The sequence below is a fragment of the Pogona vitticeps genome, chromosome 3 (assembly GCF_051106095.1).
Source record: "Pogona vitticeps strain Pit_001003342236 chromosome 3, PviZW2.1, whole genome shotgun sequence".
Classification (NCBI taxonomy): Eukaryota; Metazoa; Chordata; class Lepidosauria; order Squamata; family Agamidae; genus Pogona; species Pogona vitticeps.
Genome location: NC_135785.1, coordinates 182,987,466 through 183,010,301, shown reverse-complemented (window position 1 = coordinate 183,010,301; position 22,836 = coordinate 182,987,466). Strand labels below are relative to the sequence as shown.

General features: G+C 40.6%; 1 protein-coding gene across 8 annotated transcripts in view; it reads right to left on the bottom strand.

The window, feature by feature from the left end:
- FRMPD4 (FERM and PDZ domain containing 4) overlaps positions 1–22,836 on the bottom strand; it is a 403,518-nt gene that overhangs the window by 45,679 nt on the left and 335,003 nt on the right. For all 8 annotated transcript variants that reach the window (XM_072994369.2, XM_020786781.3, XM_072994367.2 and 5 more), the window contains exons 3-4: positions 19,682–19,842; positions 16,335–16,437 (exon numbers count right to left, since the gene is read on the bottom strand). In XM_072994369.2, coding sequence (XP_072850470.2) covers positions 16,335–16,437; positions 19,682–19,842 — 264 coding nt within the window. The remainder of the gene's footprint in view (positions 1–16,334; positions 16,438–19,681; positions 19,843–22,836) is intronic.

Genomic DNA, 22,836 nt, shown 5'->3' with positions numbered 1-22,836 from the left:
GTTTTGAGCACTGATGAGTAGGATTGCCACTGGTCAAGAATAAAGCCTATAAGGAAGATAAAGGGGGGGAGCAAGGAGTTCTATGATACCCCATAATGTACAGGGGAGGGCCAGGAATGGAAACACTAATGTGGAAAAATATGGGAAGAAATGACAAGTTCTGAGACCATGGTTTAAATCCATTTGCTAATCCCAACTAGAGTAGATTTAATGAATCATTTGGATTTACACAGTGTCGACTTACTGTTGAACAATTTTCAATGAATCTATTCTGGCTAGTGCTAGCGATTATACTTAGGCTGATTTCAAAATGCAAAGATGACTTATTTTCCAATAACTCTAACTTTTGCAAGAAAACAAGCAGAGGACAAAGAGTACATTTATTATCATGAATGAAGCCCCAATTACTATATAAACCAGGGGTGTCCAACCTTTCACCTTCCCTGGGCCACATTAGAAGGTGAAAATTTGGTTTGGGCCGCACATAAATTTGGTTTGGGCCGCATGGGGGGGCAGCCCTAGCCATCCTCCGCAGCCCCTCTCCAAGCGCGCTTACCGGCAGCTGCAATCTCAGAAAGCAGAGGCTGTCAGCTTTGACTCTGGTGGCATTTTGGGGCCGGGAGGGGGTCCACCTATTGATGGGGATGGCACAATGCAGTCACCCAGCCCCCCTGTCCCCTCCTCTCCTGCTCCTTCCTTCCTTCCCTCTCTCCCTCCCTACCATTGTGACGTGCCCCAGCCTCATTCTGGGTGCAGGCACTGGCAGTGTAACTTGAAACTTTGGAATTTCTTTAAAAATAAAAAATTGCACTGGGCCGCATTATGAGCCAACCTGGGCCGCATCTTGGATAAACAAAAGTCTAAATTGTAAGAAGAAATAGGAAAAAAAGTGCACCAAGGGCTTGGCAAATGAGGCTGGGCTTCTGAGCGCTGATATGCTGATCTGAAAAATAACAGTGTTCCAATCCTAAACCATACACTCATGGCTGTGCCTATAGTGTAATAAACACAACAGCAGCAGCAGCAGCAGCAGCAGCAGCAGCAGCAGCAGCAGCAGCAGCAGCAGCAGCAGCAGCAGCAGCAGCAACAACAACAACAACAACAACAACAACAACAACAACAACAACAACAACAACAACAATAATAATAATAATAATAATAATAATAATAATAATAATAATAATAATAATAATAATAATAATAATAATAATAATAATAATAATAATAATAATAGTGTGCCATCAAATCAATTCTGACTTATGGCAACTCTTTCCAGGGTTTTCTAGGCAGTGAATACTCAAAAGTGGTTCACCATTCCCTTCTTCTGGGAGCATCCTGGGACTATGCAGCTTGCAAAAGGCTACACAAGTTGTCTCTTCTCCCAGGAGGCACAGTGGGGCATTGGATTCTAGATCTATTTGTCTCTCCATTTATTATTTCACGACGGGGAAAAAACAGGATGATATCTATCTATCTATCTATCTATCTATCTATCTATCTATCTATCTATCTATCTATCTATCTATCTATCTATCTATCTATCTATCTATCTATCTATCTGTCTGTCTGTCTGTCTGTCTGTCTGTCTGTCTGTCTGTCTGTCTGTCTGTCTGTCTGTCTGTCTGTCTAATATACCAACCAATAGAGTGATACACACTCTCTGGGTGATCAACAGCCAACTTAATTGTACCAAATCTGGAGAATATGATTAAGGTGCTGTGATTCAAAGGCAATGTGGCATACATGAAAGTAACTCTTGGGGCCCTCAGAGTCACCCCAATGTTTTGTTTTAAAAGGCTGGACAGATTTTTACCAGATTGGAAGGGCATCGTTAAGATCAGACAGTTCAGTGTATATTACAAAATTAATCTGCTGTGTTGTTATTAGTGCAATAGTGATATACTCCTTCTAGAGATTTAAAAAAAGACTAAAAATGGCCAATGCTACGATTGCTCCCCCAGAGCAATAAATTAAAGTAATGTGACACATTAATTGCTACTCAGATCATTAACTTCCTTGATGTTGTAATATTGTGAGACTTGTGCTTGTTATCAACTTTTATGAAGCAATTCGATAAAAAATAGTCTTCTTGAAGAATCAACTATTTTTACATCATCCTGAAAGGAGACTGTATGTTGACACCGACTTTACTTGGTATTCCACTGTTAACAGCATTAACCCCACTCCTTTAGCTTATCATCTTCTCTGGCTATGGGGAAAAAGGCATTCCAATGTAGTACAATATTTATTTACTGTTTTACTGTACACGGGATCCTAAGAGATAAAGGTATTCAGTCAGGAGGAACCAACTGTGGATTTTGTTTTGCTCTCATGGACCAAACGGCCATCTCTGTTTTGCAGATACTTTGGAAAATTCTGCATTTGGTTGTTCAGGCCAGGCGGTATTAACAGAGGAAGAACATTTTCCTCCCAAGGAAAAGCTCATTGTCCCCAACCACAAGTAATTTTAACACTTGGACTTAAGTGACCTCTTTGCCTAGGGCTACTTCTAAAATTAATTCTCAGCTTTCCTTGTATAACGAGGACTGTGCTGTATATTTGCACTTCTAGTCTGTGCTGCCTTAGGAATCTTGCTCTTCATCTTTAGCAAGCCAATCTTGCATTTTGAGAGATGGGCGACACAATGAGTTCTTTTCCATCCCAATATACATTGCCAGGTACCTTATACCTACTATCTTTATCTTGGAACTGAATCTAACTGCAGACTCCTGGCTAAAATGTCTGCCCAGTTTTTGTTTGTTTGTTTGTTTGCTTTTGAGTTCCTTGCTTTTCCATCATTGTCATTTTTGTACCCCCTTCCAGGATGAAGAGTCCAGCCGGAGAACTCAAATTTCTGCACTCTCGTATGGCATTTTAGCAGTACTGGTGGCTTGCAGGCTTCCCTTTTGTTCGCATGTATCAACACAACAACCTGTGTTTCTGATTCTTGTTTCCTCTATCTAGATCAGGGGTCAGGGAACAGGGCAGCAGTGACGTCCCAGAGCCAGGAGGCTCAGCCTGGCCCGGGGGCTGCTGTCATGGCTGCAACTGCCCCCCTCCACCATCATCACCTCTCCAGGCACTGGAAGGAGAGGCTCCTCCTGGCCGGGGCGCTTCGACCACGCCCTCCACCATGGCTGGCCCTACCGCCGCTGCCTCGGCTGCCATATGCCGCCAACGGGGGCCTGTCGCCAGCCACCATCTGCCATGGCTCAGTTGTGGCTGGGCCAGGGAAGGGGGTGGGAAGGGGGCAATCAGGCAGCTGGAGACCCCCCCCTCCAGGCAGAGGAGGAGGAGGAGGAGAAGGAGGGAAGGGGGTTAGGGTCACATCCCCATTACCCCCAGGATTTTCATTTTTACTCCATTTGGGGTAATTTACACCTGTTCCTTGACCACTGATCTAGAGCAAACATAATTATCTTTAATGATTAGAGAAATCTTTGCAAACTTCAGTCCCCAACCCCACCCCTGTGGCTATCATTATCAGTTAAGCAATACCCAATTTATAAAAGAAAAAAATATAGCTAAACAAGTATTGAGGATGGATTGAAATCTGAATTGGGGGAGATGATTAGGAGCCTGTAGGAAGCTATTTGCACCTCAATTGAAGGGCATAATGGTGTTTATATGCCTGTTACAGAGAATAAGATTCTGGGGTTTGGGGATGTGGAGGAGAACTGGGGATATTCCCTTATCTATTGCCACTCTTAATATAAAACAAGGCGCCCACAGCTGGTTGCCTCACAACCTGAGGACATGGCTGGAGCGGAGGGCAAAAGGGAGGAGGCGCCTTGCGATATAAGCAGGAGGAAAGGCCAAAAACAACAGAGAGGAGGAAGAGACACAGATAAATGAAGATGAGATAACAGCAAATCAGATAAAGAAGGAATGAAAATTGAAGATAAGAGTGGTGGCAGGAAAGCAAAGAAGAGGGGACTGAGGCTGTAGACCTGAAGGGCAGAGAGGGCCACAGGGCTGGGAGACCAGCTCTTCCCTCTAAGACAGGGGCAGGGACCACAAGGGTGACAAGGAAAAGGCCCCTAAGTAGGGCATGTGTACTGGGGAAAAGTTCATGATCCCACTGCCAGCAATCTTAGCAGCCAGCCATGGGGAGAGCTGCCTGCCTGGAAGCAATTCAGGCCATTCTGCTATTGTTCAAGGCAGCAAAGTCAGTGATCCTCCTTTCAGCCCTTACCTTAACAAGGGATCTAGTCCTGCTATTGCCTACCGTTGGGATAGTTCATGCCCTTTCTCACATGGGCTTGGTCCTGGTCCAGTCTGTACTTACCAGGGGAAGCCCCTCAACCTGCCACTATTCATCCTTAAAAGGGACCCTCTTCCCCCTACAGGAGGTTCATCCTGCTCCTGGGCATCTGGGTGCTCATCCTCCCCCTGAGTCTGCCCGCTGTGGCCAACCCAGACAAATGGCCCAAATCTCTCTCAGGGCCTCATGTCCCACAGATCCAAGAGGCTGGGAGTCTTGCAAGGCAAGGTTTTGCAAGCAGTGAGAATTTACAGCTGAATGGTTGTACTCAGCTGAACTTTCTAATTTTTCATATAACCATTCATATACTTATTATTTTATTTATTTATTTATTTATTTATTTATTTATATATATAACTGTTCCCTCCCTTGTCTATTTAGGGGGAAGGTAGGTGTAGCTTGTGATCTGGCAGTAAAGAGGAGGACGGCATCATTGTGCCCAAAAAGCCTTCAGCAGGTAAGTACAAATTTATGGAACAGCAGGTCATATCTTTTATGTATAGTTTTATACAATCTTCTATTTTGACAGCCCAGCATCCTTTCCCAGCTCAGGATCTTTTCATGCCTTTAAAAATATATGTCATACAGTCAGACCTCATTGTGAAAGGTTCCATTTGATAGATTAGCAGCACTCACATCATTACAGAAAACTACAGAAAGCTGCACAGTCTGGAAAGAAGGGGCTCATTTTTTATCCCCCTGGCTGTCAACGTATTTGAAATTTCTTCTTGTGGTTTGCCAGGAATTTTTTCCCCCCGAAGCCTAATGGTTTCCTGCAGCTCCACTGAAGAATGCAGGTCAGGGGAAGAGAATGTAGGGTCAGTTCTCAAATGACTCAAAGGTGAAAACAGAAAGAAATGAAGAAAAAAAACTCCATTAAAACTCAAAAATCAAATGAAGGAAACAAATGAAATCCAAAAGCCAATGGAAGGAGAGTATCAGGACTGTGACTAATGTGGCAGCTAGCCGGCTGTTACTGTTCCACATTCCTGCTGCTCAGCAACCTCCCAGTAACATTCAGAAAGGAGTTCACTATTCCCTTGCTCATCCTATCCCATCCATGGCACACACACACACACACACACACACCAGTGAAGCAGTGAGCTGTTTTGGAGGGATGAGGAAAGGCTGGACATACATGGCATCAGATCATTTCTTTCTTTCTTTCTTTCTTTCTTTCTTTCTTTCTTTCTTTCTTTCTTTCTTTCTTTCTTTCTTTCTTTCTTTCTTTCTTTCTTTCTTTCTTTCTTTCTTTCTTTCTTTCTTTCAATGTTGCACCAACTAAGATATGGGGAATGGAAGGGGTTAGCAACAGCCCTATATCTCATGCAATGCTTAATTCGGACCTTAGATTAAGTAACATCATTATGAACAACAAAAGTATCTCTCAGAACTGTAAATGAATCTCAGACTGACTCATTTGGGGGTGAGTTGGTGTCTGTGATTTTCTCAGCAAAACTAAACTTCCAAATTTCAGGCAGTTAATACTCCAAGGAACTAGAGAACCTGACATGAAGAATGTGGGATATCTTGCCCTGTGTTACTGGGGCAGGGTAAGAAGGTGTTCTTGGCTTTTATCCTTGCTGCTCTTAGGTCCCACATAGGTAATGATCAGAAAGATGCACAGAAGCAGATCAGCCCTGCCAAGAATACAGGGAGTCAACAGAGCTAAACACAAACAATAATGGAGAAAGTGGTCCATGAGAACAAAACAAAACCCAAATCCATAAGTGCGTCATACTTTTATGAAGACTAACTGAAATTTCACAAAATTGTGCAAGCTTTCAAATTCTCCAGAATTCTTCATCGGGCTGTGTGGTATAAAAAATGGAGGGAGAGAGTGCTGAAGTCCAACAATTCAGGTAGCTGCTGCTGCTGTGGCCATGAGATCTGCTGTTAAATTTAGTCTCAAAATGGAAATTTCAGACTTGGTAAAGCAGTGATAGGTGAGCAGGTACCACAGAACACCTAGAGAGGAAATGGAGGGTAATTGCTTCCTCCACAGGGCTGTGCAACAGGCCAGGCAGAGTAGCTGTTCTGCACCAGAACTGGACTAATTTCCATTGAGCTGTTGCGTTTTGGACCCTAACATGCCCGTCCATATTGCAGGGTGGAGACAGGTCAAATTAGGACCTATGAGTAGACTGCTGGATTGCCTCTTTCAATGACCAAGGATCCCTAATCCCTGATTAACAGCAAAGAGACTCCATATCACTCCTAAATCAGGATACAACATTTCCTGATCTGAACTAATTTGTACATAGGTATGAAGGTCATGTCATTAATTGACTCATGGGGAGTAGCAGGATGGCATCTTGGTCCCTGCACCACCATTCTACTCCATTGCACAAGCCACTAATTTGCACCTGGCTCTGATTCTGCTTTTACACACACACCCCTTCCACCCCAACTGCTGCTTCTGAAAGGGATCTGTGCCTGCCCTCAACAATCTTACCTCTTTATCTTCTTCGGTGGGTAACAAATACTCCACAGATCTAACTACTTGTGGACCTAAAGCCAGTGAGCCCTAACAAAATTTGTGGCAAATTATGACTGGAAATAGGTTTCCATGCTCAGTCGAACTTTCCACAGAAGGATAACAAGCACTTGAGAGGAAAAATTTACAGCCTACTATGTGCCAGTATTACATTCTCAACCCTGTATCAGTTCTGGGCTACTGCAGCCACCTGACCTTTGCTGCAGATAGAAAGTAATGAATGAACAGGCTGGTACAGCATTTATTTGTTTATCTCCCCAGCCTTCAAATCGGTTCTTACAATATCTCTGACTTGAACTCCTCATTATTTGGGGCCAATGAATCTCCTGAAAAGGGCTTGACCAGTTTTCAGAGTGGTAACCTTTCCAAATGAGAAGATTTAACAGCAAACTGGATGTGCATGTACACATTCTTAAATACAAATGAGGAGCTGCTCCTGGAAACAGTTCAGAGGCATAAATTGGGTGGGTTTTTTTGGGGGGGGGGAATGTGTTGAAATTTGCTCCAGAACAGTGGCAGAAGTTGGGTAAAAAACAAATTACAGGCAACATCATTTTATACGTATTACAGAGAGTCTATGCTACATTTTAGAGGCAAGGTGCCGAAGAAGTTAATATTGCATTTTTAAAAAAGCAATGAGTAACTTCTATTCTTTTTCTGAAAAACATTACATGGGAGAGTTTATATGAGGATATTTGGACCATTTTTAAATGTTGAAAATGATTTTTAAATTGAATAGTCAACAAGTAGCATGTTGTTAACAAGCAACATACCTCATACATTTTTTTGCTAATGAAAAAAAGGAAAAAAATATTATAGCCCTTTAATTGTGAACAGTTTCATTTGAGTGTGAGCTTTTGTAGATTAAAATGTACAAAATGTAAAGTAATATCAGTGTGTGAAATATTAATGCAATTGGTTAAAATAATCTTCCTAGGTCTAGGTGGTAGACTGAAAAGAAGGGAAGAGTAATCAGAGCCCTTATGAAATCGTTTGCTCAGTCTAAAAAAAACCCTACAAACTTCTTTCTATGTCTGCTTTTCAGAGAGTGGAAGCTGGCTCAGCATGCTAGCCACAGATATGTTCTAGAGCCTGGTATTGGTTGCATAACAGGGACATCTCTATTCCTGCAACTGCCGCCACCTTGTAAGCTGCTCTAAGGGTGAAGGACAGGCCATGTTGCTCACAGATGGGCATGTACAAAAGCAAGGACAGGGGATACTTTTATTAGACCACTAAAACAATTGCTAGCTTTCAACCTATACTTTTCTTCATCAGGCTGTACACCAATATACTGTGTATTTTCCAGTAAACTTTCATTTTATGAATGTGGGATATTGTACTTCTGTATTCATGATTCAAGGCACCAGGAAATTGCTTGGTATTGCTGCACCATATCACGCCCGTGTTGCCAGCAGGAAAAAGGATGTCAAGCTTTACATAGCTAAATGTATGCTGAAAGTTGGAATGTTGACAACACGAATGGCAGCAGTTGAGATAATCTACAGGATACCCTCTTGTGCTCACTAACATTCACAATGTGACACCATGAAAGGGAAAATCCCAGGAGGTGACTCCTCTTTTAGTTAACCACTTCTTAATCAAACACAAAGCAATTGTCATGGCTGTTTTTTTTAACAAGTGTGAATGTTAATGAGCAGAAGAGATATAAACCATCTTGACCGCTGCCATTGGTATTGTCAACATTGACATTTTGAATTATAGGTACAGAAGGACAATGACCCACATTGATAAACCAGAGGTTTTTTTTAAAGAATTGAATTTCCTGGCTTTTTAAACTGGGAGTTTATACTCAAAACATATTGGAAGTGACTTGATAGCACATAACATCTTTGAATTTCTTTTCTTAATTACCAAACAATTGCATAGTGATAAGATCAGTAGAATAGGCATCAATTACCATCCCCAGCTCCAAAGGAAAAATATTAATTTCACAGCTGAAATAAGTGAGCTTCTCAATATTTATTCTCTGTTTTAAAATATATATTTTAAAATATTTTACACCAGAAACAGAAACTCTTTTAACTCTTGAGAGTCATTTAATTTGGTCCTGTCTGGTAGGCTGAAAAGTTCACATCTCCCTTCCAGGGAGCTTGCAACAATGTTTATGTTTATAATGCTCCTGCTGATAACCAGTTTATACGAAAGACAGAAAGGAAGGGGGTTTCCTCTTTGAAATGGCTTTTTCAAAAGTCAGTACTACAGCCCCTGATGCCTGAATTCCTTTAAATAAAAATATGCAGCTGGGACTAATCATTTTCTTTCAAGATAAACAAGTTTGGTCTTTTCAATTTACTTGATCTGTTTTAACACTGCAGACAGAAAAGGTCATTGATGTCTGCATGGGGGTGGTGGTAAAGCAGCTCGACTTTTAAAAAAATCACAACTCAAAAAACAGTTCGCCCAAATATCCCCAAATTTAGCACAGAGCAAGAGCAGACTGTCTGCTACATCCGTGCTGATTTGAGGTTTCAAAGTTTACATTTTTTGTTTGAGGTGCCCCATTTTAGAATTGTCTTATGGAATGCTGATTTGCTTTGTTGCACAATATTGCTGCACTCTCATGGAAGGAAAAAAAACATTTGAAAGTTCAAAAAGTCATGACAGATGTCCATTCCAGATGAGTTCCTAAATGCTAGTTGCAACCATGAGTCAGAAGTGTAGATTTCAAATTCCAGGGCTTCCAGGTGTTCAGCATTTTGGCAAGTAAGTTTGAACAAGGAACCTAGGTCCTAGAATTATAAAAATCCAATATAGTCCAATGTTTTAAAGGCTAAAACTAGAAAGGTGAAATGGCCCTGCTTTTCAATTTGCTGTTTCACTGAATAGTGCATTTTAAGGATGCCTTTGTAATTATGTGTTGGTGCAGAAATGATTGTTTGAAGCCATGTTGCAAATTCATAAAACTGAATGATGGGGTAGAAATATTTGGAAAGAATAAATACTATTCTTTAACACTGAACTGCACCAGGAATATATGTACTGTACTGTGTGGGAAGGATGTCCCACATGAAAAGAACTTCTAAATGCTACACTGGCTGCAGGGAGGGGGCAGAGGCCTCCCTAGAGAAAGCTGTTTTCAGCAACATCTGAGTCATGAACTCCAGCTCCATGTTGCCTAGGTAAAGGTGGGGGAGAAAAGCAGGGGGTTGAGTAAAGGACTACGTTAAGGAATTGACAGTAGCCAGGCTGAAAGGAAGGCTGAGGTGTCATCCTTTAAAGGACTGGGAAGCTGGCTGGAACTGAGGTGTGCCTGAAGAAGAGGGGAAAGTATTTCTTCATCTTAGAAATGTGATGAGGAGTGCAGATAGCTGTTTCCGTGTTAAGGCTAATCTATATGGAATTATTTTGAAGAGCCAGGTGAACAGATATTTGTGTTTCATTCTGAAGTTTGGAGTGGGTTCTACAGTACCTGCCTGTAAGTTAGGATTGCTGTTGTTATGCTAGGTGAATCTTTCCTGGGTTTTCTAGGTTTAGAGCCCTTAGACGTGGTTCCCTTCGTTTGATGGCACCTTGGGACTGTACAGCTTGTCCAAGGCTATACAGTCTGGCTTTTTCCCCCAGAAGCCATAGTGGGTAATCAAATGCCTGAGCTCTGGGTCTGTAGCCAGGTACCCAACTCATTTAGTTATCCAGCCGTAACTCAAGAAATCTCCCACATTTAATTCACCATTGTACTGTATTCTTTACAACCTAAAGAACTGGATCACTTAAAATAATAATGAAGAACTTTGCTATGGCAGGCATTTTTTAAAAACCTCACCCTGCAGGGCCAGTAGTAATAAATTATATTGTGATTAAAGCATCAAAATGTGTGCTACCAGCCTAGTAAAATGATCATCATCACCTGCTACACAGTAATACACAGCTGGTTCTTTTAAAAGACTTCAGCTGTTTGGCAGACCCATTACTTGCTCTCCTTTTGTATTTTAATATTACAGTAAAAAACAAGTTTTTTTTTTTAAAAAAATGCATCTTTCCCATTTCAATACTTTTTCTTTTCTTCTAAGTGCAAACCTCCTTTAGAAGTAACTGAAACAAGTGAAACTCATCCATTTTTGCACAATCCCTTTCTGGTCTTTGCCTGAATCACAGAACTGCAGAGTTGGAAGGGATCCCAAGGGTGATCTAGTCCAGTGGTTCTTAACCTTTGTTACTCGGATGCTTTTGAACTGCAACTCCCAGAAACCCCAGTCAGGACAGCTGGTGGTGAAGGCTTCTGGGAGTTGCAGTCCAAAACTTCTGAGTAACCCAAGGTTAAGAACCAGTGATCTAGTCCAACTCTCTATCATCACAGGCAATCCTAGTGAAGGAGAGTCCATCCCTTTCCAAGGTAATCTATTCTACTCTTGAACAGCCATTCAGAAAATTCCTCCTAATATTTATTGTAAATCTTCTTCCTTATCACTTGAATCCTTATGTCAGATTCTACCTTCTGGAGCAGAAGAAAACAAGCTTGCTCCATCTTCCCTGTGACAGCCCTTGGGTTACTTGAAGATGGCTATCATATTGCCTCTCCACTTCCTGTTCCACAGAATCCAAATCCAAATCCCTCAAAGACAAAGAGAGGCTCACTAGAAAAAAAATATACATAAAAAGATTTAACATTATGCCAGATATAATGAATGCTTATGCACTGCTGCTGCAAAGCATACTGTATAACACTGTCTGAGCAACTGGGCCTCAAAAGGCAATCAGCACTCTAATTAGGCAGGGCCAACACAGCAGGAGCCAAGTAATAAGGAGAGATGTGAATGAATCACTGTTCATTATGGATAACAAACTTTGTGCAATACTCCAGATCTGCAACTTCATATTTATTAGTAAAAGTTCTACAAGTCTGGTCTCATGGTACAGCATCCCATGCTCTCAAATTTGTAGACTACAACTGGAGATTTACTTCATTTTCCTGGGTCAAAACATTCTTGCTTGTACAAATATTCCCTAGCAGAAAAGAGATCCTATTTAGATGTCTTCCTGACATGTCAGCTTTCTATCTGCAAGGGGTTACCTAATAAACTAATAATCATGTTCCAAGTCAACTCTGACTTTTCAGGGTTTTCCAGATAGATGTTCAGAAGCAGTTTACCATCCCTTTCTTCTGGGGGCATCCTGGGACTCTGCAGCTTGCCCAAGGCCACACAAGTTGTCTCTACTCATAGGTGGCACAGTGGGAACTGAACTCCCAACTGTACCTAAATCACTGAGCTATACAGCCAGGGATTACCTAGTAAGTCATAAATACACTATATTAGTGAATCAAAATCATATGCATTATCATGGGGAATGCTACAAAAAGAACATTCAAAACCCTGCTAAAGCTAGTTCAGTGATCCAGCTGCACACCATCATGTCTGGATAATGGGACACTTCACTATTAAAAATGACTATGTTTATATGAATCTTTGTGTACTTATAAGTTGTGCAAATTTTATAATCTTAGGTTGTAGAGTCTAATGGTTTTCTGTAAATAAGTATAGGGATTGGTTGAATTTTATATTTGCTAGATAGTACAGTTATCTTAGAACCAACAGCTAGTACTTATAACGGGAGCTTTTCCCACTTTGCACTAAAAATTCTAACTCTATCTTCTGAGCACTCCTCAGAAAACAAGATTCCATTCTTTAGAGTCTAATCTGGACACTTATCTGGGAATTTATCTCACTGAACACTAGTTCCAAATAAAATATAAAAATAAGCCTGTCTGCATATTGTGTGCAGACTTTCTCAGTTCGCCAGCTTTATTTTAAATATACATTTGTGCTGCATATGGTGTATATATGTGTGTATTGTATGCACACTCATGCTCCAGGAATAATCAGTTAGCAGAAAAGAGATAAGTGAAAGACAGAGTGAGCAGCAGAAGTACTGAATATAACCGAATGACACAGAAAATAAATACATAAATAAATATAAGAATGAGAATCTGCTTTTCTCAAAAGGTTCTTTACTATACAGAATAGTTTCCAAGAACATAAGATAGAATATCTTGTTTCAAATTTCACCTTAAGCTGCTAGCGGCCATCAGTTCAAAATGAGCATGATAGGTAATGCCGAGGGAGGTCTAGGAGGAAAGAACGAGGAACAGGGCCTTCTTGGCAGTGGCCCCATGCCTTTGGAACAACTTGCCAGTGGAGATCCACCTGACTCCCTCTTTGGGTGTTTTCAAGAATAAACTTAAAACCTGGCTATTTGGGCAGGCTTTCTCTCCTGCTGTATCTTAATTTCTTATACTTTTGGCACCTTGGATAAATAATATATACTATATGTTTTTGGTTTTATTGTTTTTAAATTTGTAAACCATCCAGAGTAGACCTTTGGTGTAGATAGGTGGGATAGAGATCCAATAAATAAAGAAATAAAGAAATAAAATATATTTCAAGCCCACATTTCTAGAAGGTGGGGAATAGGATACTGATTTTAAGATGAAAAAAAGATCATGTAGGTGAGAGAAAGTAAGTGCTGCCCTCTCCTCTGATCTTCTTGTAATTAATTCTGGCTTTCCAAAGACTGAACTCTTGCTGTGCAGAGGTAAGAAAACACAGAAGCGGAAAGAGGTGCAGGAGGGGAAGTTAGGGTGTCTGGGTAATTTTTGTTCTGGCAGTAATATCACAATACGAGCATGTGTGCCTACATCAATGTTACATTTTTGAAGGCACTATAAACTATTATGTGGAATGGCTACTATTAGGTAATTATTTCACATCGAAGTTAAACGAAACCTTTATGGTGGCCTTAAGAATGAGTGGTCTCCAAAATGACCTGCCTATACCCTTTATAAGTGCCTGTGAGGCTGGGAGTACCTCAAGGGACACTACTCAGAGTGAACCGTCCACTTCCTCAGCTGAAGATACTGAGGGACAGATGCCCACCCTGGAGGAGTACCTAAAGGGACTGTATTTGGAAGAGCAGGGGCAGAAAGAACAAGAGAAGAAGGAACCACCAGAGGGTATCATTTTGGCGGGAAGGGGAGAAGAGATAAAAGGAAATGAGAAAGGGGGAAAGGGCAATTGGAAATGAAAGAGGGAGAAATGTGTTGGGTGGAGGGAAGAGGAGGATGGGAGAGAAAAAGGACTGGGTGGAGATAGTACAAGAGGACTCCTGGACAGGGGAGTGGACGGAGTTTAAAGTCCCAAGGGAGTATGTTGAGAAGGAATGGAGGAGAAAAATCTATAGAAAGCCACCTTACTGTGGTGCGATGGAAGAAAGAGAACAGAGGAGAAAATTCAGGGAGTGGCAGCAGCAGGAGGCACAAAGGAGAACAAGCCATGTCCAGACCATCTTGGGAAATCCTGTGGAATGAGCCCATTGAGACTGGAGGATGAGACAAAACATGGGAAAGAAAGAATGGGACCCGCAGGTGGGCTGGGTTTTCCACCTTTCCCAATAAGGTCAGCTGCAGATGTGCCCAATAGATTAGGAATTCCACAGAGGTGGCATTACAGAGACTTGAGCTCTACCCCTATACAATTAGAGGGGGATTTGTTATGGTTCAATGAGAAAGGGGAAAACACAACGTCCCTGAATGGAGTCTGTTGTTAATGTTGAATTGAGCAAGTTGTCAAAGAATAAAGGATTTTTGTTAGAAATTTCTGGCATCCCTAAATCATCCATCCAACAAGATATTACACCAGATCACAGTGCCCTAAAATAACATTTTAAATAAGATATTTCTAATATGAAGAAGCCTGGAAAGCTTGCATTTCTAATTAAATTGTAGAGATCATAAAAGAATTATCCAACTCTGCTTCTAGGTTCTCTACTTGACCCCAGAGTGAATAATATTGTAGAATAGCTCAAATACGATACCTGTCTTATTTTTAATGACATTTTAGGAATCCCATAAGACTATTGCCAACCTTGATTTTGTATTTTGCTTATGGACTCCACAACAGTGTTTTGGGTTTGTCTGTTTTTTTAAAATATGTAATTAGTTCATTTTGCTAATTCCATGATTTGATAGAGGATAATCACACCTTTTGAATTAAGAAACCATCTAGAATTGAACTCTGCAAATGTTAAGAGATGAGTACTGCAGAGGATGCACTTTATGCAGGATAGAGGGGAGGGAATCATTTTTCTGAATACACAAAAATACTTGAACCAGATATAATCTTGGTTAAGCTGTTACATAGATGGGATGCTCTGCTACCTTAGAACAGTGCATTGCTATTTCCCCCCATGATGTGGCGATGGTACAGTACTTTTTCTAATCATTCCAGATGTCCCCATTGAGATGACAGTAAGCTCTTTACATGGAATGAAGTATTATGTAACTCTAATACAGCTCACTGAAACTCATTAAAGAAAAGACAACTGCTGTCAGTCCCCCAGGGGCACACATACATGGAAAAAGACAAGGCTAGGATCTACAGAAAGTACATCACCACCAGAATATCCCCCCACCCGCCTCCAAGAATTCAGCACCACTTAGAAGATTCATTTACGTTTGCTTGACTTAATTAGTACCACAGGAGTACAACTAGAAATAGCCTTGAAAATGCATGGCTAATACAGCCTAAGCAAGTTATGGTTTGCTTAAAAGATCTATGATCAACTGATAAATTATCCTACATAATAGGAACAAGAAGCTTTTGTATATGCCCTCATACCATTGTTTTCTAGTGCCAGAAAAATCTGGCACCTAGGAGATAATGTGGATTCATGAAAACCTCTGCATTCCTTTGAAAGTATGCTTCTAGTTTTTATGAATGCAGAGGAAAATGTGTTAAAGCTGCTAATGACATAAAGCGGAGATTCCAGTGGGAACTTTATCCTCCGCAAAGCTCCCCTTTCTTCCATAGAGTTTCAGAACCACTGACATCTCTTTTATAAGGTCCCATTTGCCACGCCATGCCTTCCTTCCTTGTAAACCTCCTGTCTTTGTGAAGATAATTCTGATACATGGTCACATAAAACTTGCTATTAATTTCTGACTTGTCACCTGTCAGAATTTTTTTCATCAATAATTTGTTCAGGTTGACAGCTTTCATGTCTGCCACAACCAGCAGTCATGAAATTCCTGCTTGTCACGATGACTATCAGCCAAAGGGAAGAAATACATTTATAAGAGCCATGGCTGGTAGTACTTCTAGCTTCTTTTCGATGCATGCACAGAAAATTTTGTGATGCCATTCCATTATATATACATATTGGTAGCATCTAAGAGTAATCACACAGAAGCTGAAATCCAATAGTAAGATGCAAGTAGAGTAGGTCCACAGAATTAAGAGAATTTGGTGAGACAACTCTTCTGTAAGGTCCACTGATTCAAGAGGACTACTCTAGTTGCAGCTTACTATTGGATTTCAGCCAGAGAGGCATATTTCTTTTCATCCAATACAGTTTTGCATCAAATACTACTACTATTATTACTAATCATCATCATCATAATAACCATGACAACCTAATTCCAATAAATGTAAGAATATGAAGAAAGATAAATACATAACATAAAGGCACAAGAACGCATTTTATTACACCACAGCTTTGGCTATAGGGTACACTCGGACCTTAAATTTTAAAAAGTAAAAGCAAATAAGCACCAACTACCTGACAAGGTCGATGACTCTTTCCCTTGGAGCAGTGTTGACTGGCTCATCATTAATCATTATGATCTGATCTCCTGGAATAAGTTTTCCTTCAGAGGGGCCCCCTGCAAAAGCATGATATTCAAGCACAGATTATATACCATTGTATAGTGATTGTGCTATGCTGAAAAGAGATATTTATTATATATTGTGTGAAGTATTTATTTATTTATTTAGCTTTTACCCCACCCATCTAGATTAAAACAAATCTACTCTGGGTCGCTTACAGTCCAAGCAATATAAAACAAGAATTAAAACAGACAAGATCCAAACAAAAAAGAGAAGTAAGCAAAGTCTAAGATGTGAAAACACAGGGAACTAACTGATGGAAGGGGGAAAAGCCTGCCTGAAGAACCAGGTCTTCAGCTTGTTCTTAAAAACTCCCAGCGAGGGTGCCAGGCAAATCTCAGGGGGCAAGATGTTCCAGACGTAAGGGGCCACCACCAAGAAGGACCAGTTTCTAGTTCTCTACTTCCCGGCCTCTCTTGGGGTCAAGCCCCTCAGCCACACATCCTGGCTAGATTGAGTGTCATGAGTAGAGCTAGGTGGGGACAGGCGCTCTGCCAGGTGTTGAGGTCCTAAACCGCTTAAGGCTTTATATGTAAGCATTAATACCTTGAAGTCAATGCAGAAACGAATGGGCAACCAGTGTAAGGTATGTGACTGGTATGTAAAAACTCAACAATATCAGTAGGTAAGGAATAACAATGGAATTTTCACTCTACTGAGATGTGTGTGTATAGTAATCCGATTTTGCCTATAGACGGAATAACTGTACTATTGCCTGTTTCAGATTCCTGTAATCCCCTGGTCAAGCTAAGCAATGTAAATCTTCCATCCAACTAAAACTGTTCTTGTATAGCCTTCAGGTTTTATCACAAGGGCGGGAACTGTGTCCTCCCACCAGGAACATCTGTGCATCCCCTACCAGCTGCCATGACCTTAATTTTTTAAAAAAATATCTGAGGGAAAATGTGCTTTCAGAAGTCAACCAATGGTGGGATTTTTGCCTAAAATAAGGTGCACCCCTATGTTTCTTGTTTTCAGCCAAAAAGGGGTGGGGGAGGTGTTAACCCACCCCCCAGGACATATCTATCGGGTGTGACCTTCTGCATCCACGTACCTCTCTTTATAAGCATTCATTGGTTGGATCACAGGTTAGCTACAGAAGCCATTTTTAGCACTGCAGTGCAAGAACTCAGAGCAGCTGAAGCCAAGTTTATTTCAGACCTATGTGGGAAGCTTCTCACATTAACTAAGATTAGTGGTATAGCCACGTAATCTTAGACTTTGGACTGTGGTCTTGTAACTCCTCTCCAGACACTCTTTAAACAACCGTGTGTATTATTTCAATTGTGGAGAACACAATATAAATTGCTCTTCTCCACCCACCACCATTGCCATTTATTATTTTACAGCCACTTCCACGTTCCCAACGTTTCAAACCAAAAGATAGTTAAAAACCAGTTTTCCAAGTCTGACCAATCCTCCTCCTCTGAGCAGATGCAACTGCCTTTTAAACTCATTGGTTAAAATCCCATTGCAGATTTAGGTATGTGCAAGAAGAAGTGTGCAAGCCGCCACAGCTAACTGACAGCATACCCAAGACATATACCAGATGTGTGGCAAGTGTACAACAGGGTATTATAAATATCTATAAATATTCAAAAGGATTCTGAGCAATGAAATCACCATTCCTTTAGGAATCCAACAGAATAGAACGCTGCCCTGGTTTACTTGAGACCAAGCACTACTTTGTTGTAGAAAAGGAGCATAAATTTTAAGTATAGAAATTGTAAAAACAGCAGCTGTAACAATGTACATACCTGACTATAAATTAAAAAACAAACAAACAGGAAAGAAGAAAGGAGTTACAACATCCAGGATCAGACCCACTAGGCCATGGGCATGCTCATACCAGCTCAGGTGTGATACAGAGCCCGTTTGCTTCAATTCTTATTACCTACATGCTTCTGGTGGTCCCTTGCCCCACCCACCCCAGCTCCATCCCTTGGAGGTCAGTCCCAGTGTCCACCCCAGCTGTGCTATTGATTATGCCTAAGAGGAGTGGACTGTGAGACAGTGGGTCCCCAACGTTGGGCCTCCAGATGTTCTTGGACTTCAACTCCCAGAAATCCTGGCCAGCAGAGGTGGTGGTGAAGGTTTATGGGAGTTATAGTCCAAGAATATCTGGAGGCCCAAGGTTGAGGACCACTGCTGTGAGAGAATGCTTTGTCACATGGCTATTATTGTGTGAAAAACCCAGGGGAAAACAGCCCATAGAAATCTGCCACCTGGCATTTAATAGGGAAGAAAAGCCAATCTGTCAGGGATACACATGCCAATATGCATTTTGATATTTATTAGCTTTTTATATTACGACTCTGAAAGCCAGTCTAGTTTAGTAGACAGAATGTCAGATAAGGAGACCTGGAATGAAACTTGCACTAGGTCATTCAAAATCACCTTGGTGTGGCAATGACAAACCACTCCTCACATACCTCAAAAACTTTTTAGGATCTCAGTAAGCAAGAAGTTGTAGAAGGGGTAGCCATGTTAGTCTGTGCAAGCATTTTAGGTAAAAGCAAAAAAAAAAAAAAAAAAAAAAAAAAAAAAAAAGACAAAAATGTGGTGGTACCTTAAAGTCTCTTATATTTTTTTAATGTGAGCTTTCGTGGACAAGTCCACTTCATCAGACATAAGAGCTTGTGTCTGATGAAGTGGACTTGTCCATGAAAGGTCACATTAAAAAATATAAGTCTTTAAGGTGCCACCATGTTTTTTTTCTCCCCCTCCCCTTTTTTTTCTACTTTGCTTTTAATTATAAGTGTAAGAAGTGACCTGAGGGCACATACAACAACAAGAACATTATGGATCTTTATAAAGTGCAGGGACTGAAACAAATAGCTAATCCCAACTGGAGTAGACTTATTTAAACAGCGGGAGTTAGCCAAGTGTTCCTTACAGCCCATCAACTGATTCAGTGTGTCTTTCTTAACTGGGATGAGGAATTGGACTTTGACCGAGTGTAGCTGAACTTTATTGTTCTCCAAAAGTGGGCCTCTAGTCATTTCTTAATGAGCTTGCACAGATGACTGGGGTTGGGGGGAGGGGAAGCAGGGAGAACAAGTCATCTTCAACAATTCTGTTCAGTTCTACCAGCGGCAGTACTCTCTTAAATGCTGGCTTTGGAATGGCAAAGCTTTTTATGAAAAGAATGCAATGTTTTCCTTCTTCCAAAATTAGCATCTTATATAGTCTTCTACTGGGTCATAAAGCCATACCTCAATCAAAAAGAGGAAACCATACCTGGCGTTACAGAGCGCACCACCACCGGCTTCTCACTGCCCGCTACAAAACCAAATCCCAGCACCGGATCTCTCCGCATTTCCACTTTCCGAGGGGCTGGAGGTGTAATTTGGCAGCTGTCTATTCGCGGGTCATCAAAAGGGGCAGATTGTGTCATGTGACTAAGAGAAAATAAATAAAAAATAAAAAATTATATATATAATTGTATTTTAAGGGCTATCTACACAGAGTCCATAATGACATGGTGATAAATGAAAGACAGACTTTGTTTTATTTATGATTCGGTTGTAGTAAGTTGTTTTAACAGTGCATGTTGCTTTGAACATGGGAAAGCAATTTACATTTTTAAAGCAAACATATCGAACTTGGGGTTGGACATTCTGCAGCTTTAGGGTGAGGTGCATTCTCCAGACTGATTTCATGTAGCTCTCTGCCTAAATTCAAAGGCCTTTTGCAAAACCATCAATTCATACCTCTAGCTTTAGGGATCAGTTCCTTTCCCAGAAACCTATGGGATGGCAAGGAAGGCACAGAAAAAAAGTGTGTTCTCCCTTAACAGAAAAAAGAAAGAGGAAAGGGGCCTAACACCCTTAGGCTTCCCTTGGCATATTACCCTGGAGGAATGTGGTTCTCAACAGAAAAATAAAGTGTCCCACCACTGATCTCTCTAGATCAGTGGTTCCCAACCTTGGGTAACCCAGGTATTCTTGGACTGCAACTCCCAGAAGCCTTCACCATTAGCTGTGCTGGCCAGTGTTACTGGGAGCTGCACCTGGGTTACCTGAAGTTGGGAACCACTGCTCTATACAATTTTTTTAACTGCCCAATCTCAAGGGCAGTGCTTCTGAACATTTGACTCTTCATATGTTTTGGACTTCAACTCCCAGACATCACAGTCAGCATGGCCAACAATCAGGGATTTGGCAAGCTAATATCCCAAAATCTGGAGGGCTGGGGCTCTAAGGTTCTCAGAACAGTATAAAAAGGAGAAAAAACAAAAAGGGATTTCTGTAAAGTATTGTGATTTAATATCTCTGCTTAGGAAATGATGGGCAATTTAAGTAACACATTAGCCCAGCTTTCCTATAGGGCTTTCCTCTGTTGTGACAACCTGAGTGTCAGGACAGCTGACAAGGTTTAGATTCTTGGTCTTGATTCCAGAAACTATCATACTGTATTATTCTACTTTGTTCCAAAGTATTTATAAATTGCCTCTTCATCCATGATGGCAGATGATATACAAAATTTAAACAGAGTAAGACTAAAAGGAAGACATCACAGCTATAAAAAAGATAAGGCAAAGCTGCAGCATTTATTTAAACCAATTAAAATATTGATGGAACTATAAAGCTTTTACTGCCTTTCCAAGAATAATAAAGTGGGCCTAGTTTGACTTTTTCTGCTACAGAAAAGCCCCTGTCTTGAGTACCTCCCAAACTAGCCTTTCTACGTAGGGTAACGGGCAGCTGACAAGAACAGCAAATTACAGGAATGTCCATCTGGAACAAGTGCCCTTCAGATCCCTTGGACCAAAACCATCCAGTTTTTATAGGTTAGAACTAGCATCTTAAGTTGGGCTTAGGAATAATTTACATCAGACTTTAAAAATTAAAGCTATATTGCTAATGAGGACCTAAATATCAAGATCTCACTGATTTAAAGGGCCTGTTGGATAATCAACTTCCAGAGGCTATTAATTCCAAACCATATATCCTTTAGTATTCCCCAATCTATATAGTATAAACTTTCTAGCACAATTTAGTCAGAAGCTGGGGAGAGCAGGTAGCCAGCAGAAGTGTGTGAGAGAAATGGAGTCAAATCTGTGACAGTTGCTTTCTCCTTTATGAAAAGCTTGTTTTCACAGTTCCTTCTCAGGCAGGCCATTGGAGAAGCCCATACCATGGCAGACTAACCTTACACACAACTGTGGTGTGCAGGGTTAAACTTCTCACTGTCATAATTGGGATGTAACAAATCTGTATGCTTCTTATTTTACGCTAAACAGTTGAATTCTAGCTGGACATAACTTGGAGTTTTGGGGGTTTTAGATGCAGGTGTTTTTCAAACTGACATTAAATGAACATTCAAAGTTTATTTTTTTAAAAATGTAAACACTGGCAAAATTAATCAAAGCCATCAGCAGCACTGTTCCCTTTCTTAGCCAAATAATTATTTTTAAAAGCACAGAATAATTTGAGATACAATGTTTTTTGGAGGGTCTTCAGCACCAATTCCACTGAAATGAATGGAAAGCCACATCAGCGCCCTTGCAAGATATATGTTACTGGCCAAAACTGTGTTGGTGTTTTCTGCTTGTGCAGTGGCTCATTACTCATGTCATCTATCTATACCTCTTGCACAAGGGGATATTCACTGTCCCATTACACACATAGGTCCCGTTGCATTTACTAAGGTAATCTCCTGATTTCATATCTGAACAATCATAGTGTTCCACCCATATAACTGTTACACACCACCATTGCTAATAGGATCTGAGTTCCTAGCAAGTACTGTACATTGAAGACTTAATGATATAGCATTAAACTTCTTTCATTTAAACAGTATCAACATCCTTTTTCAAATTTTACTTAGACTTAATTTTTATATGCCCAGCGTTTCTCACAATCCTGTTTATCCTGACCTTTAGTAATATATTTAGCATTTAGCCCATGATCTGTTTTATCATAAATGAAATAACAGTATACCTACAAATACATAAATGTTGTTCTTGGAAAAATGAACTTCTTTCCTATCACAGTGGCTCTCGTAGCATGACTGATGGGGCACAAGATACTGTACCAAATGTTAAGAATCATTGGTATATGGAAGGGGGGGAGAGGAATTGATACACTCCACCTATAGCGGCAGGAAGGGAAAAAAAGTATCTGATTTTTTTTCTTTCTTAAAAAAGTGTCAATTTTGCTTCTTCATAAGCTTCTTCAGGGATTAAATCTTCTAAAGTAAGGTCATTTTATGGTGCCCTATAAGTCAAAGCCATCTGGGTGAGCATATGGTAGAAATGTAATTAGAAGAAAATTAAAAAAAAAGTTCTGCTGGTTTTATTAAAATCATGTTCAGCTTATTTATACAGTTCATCAAGTGGTCAAATCTATCAATTGTACACAAAGATGCCTAAAACTACAACTCAAACCTAG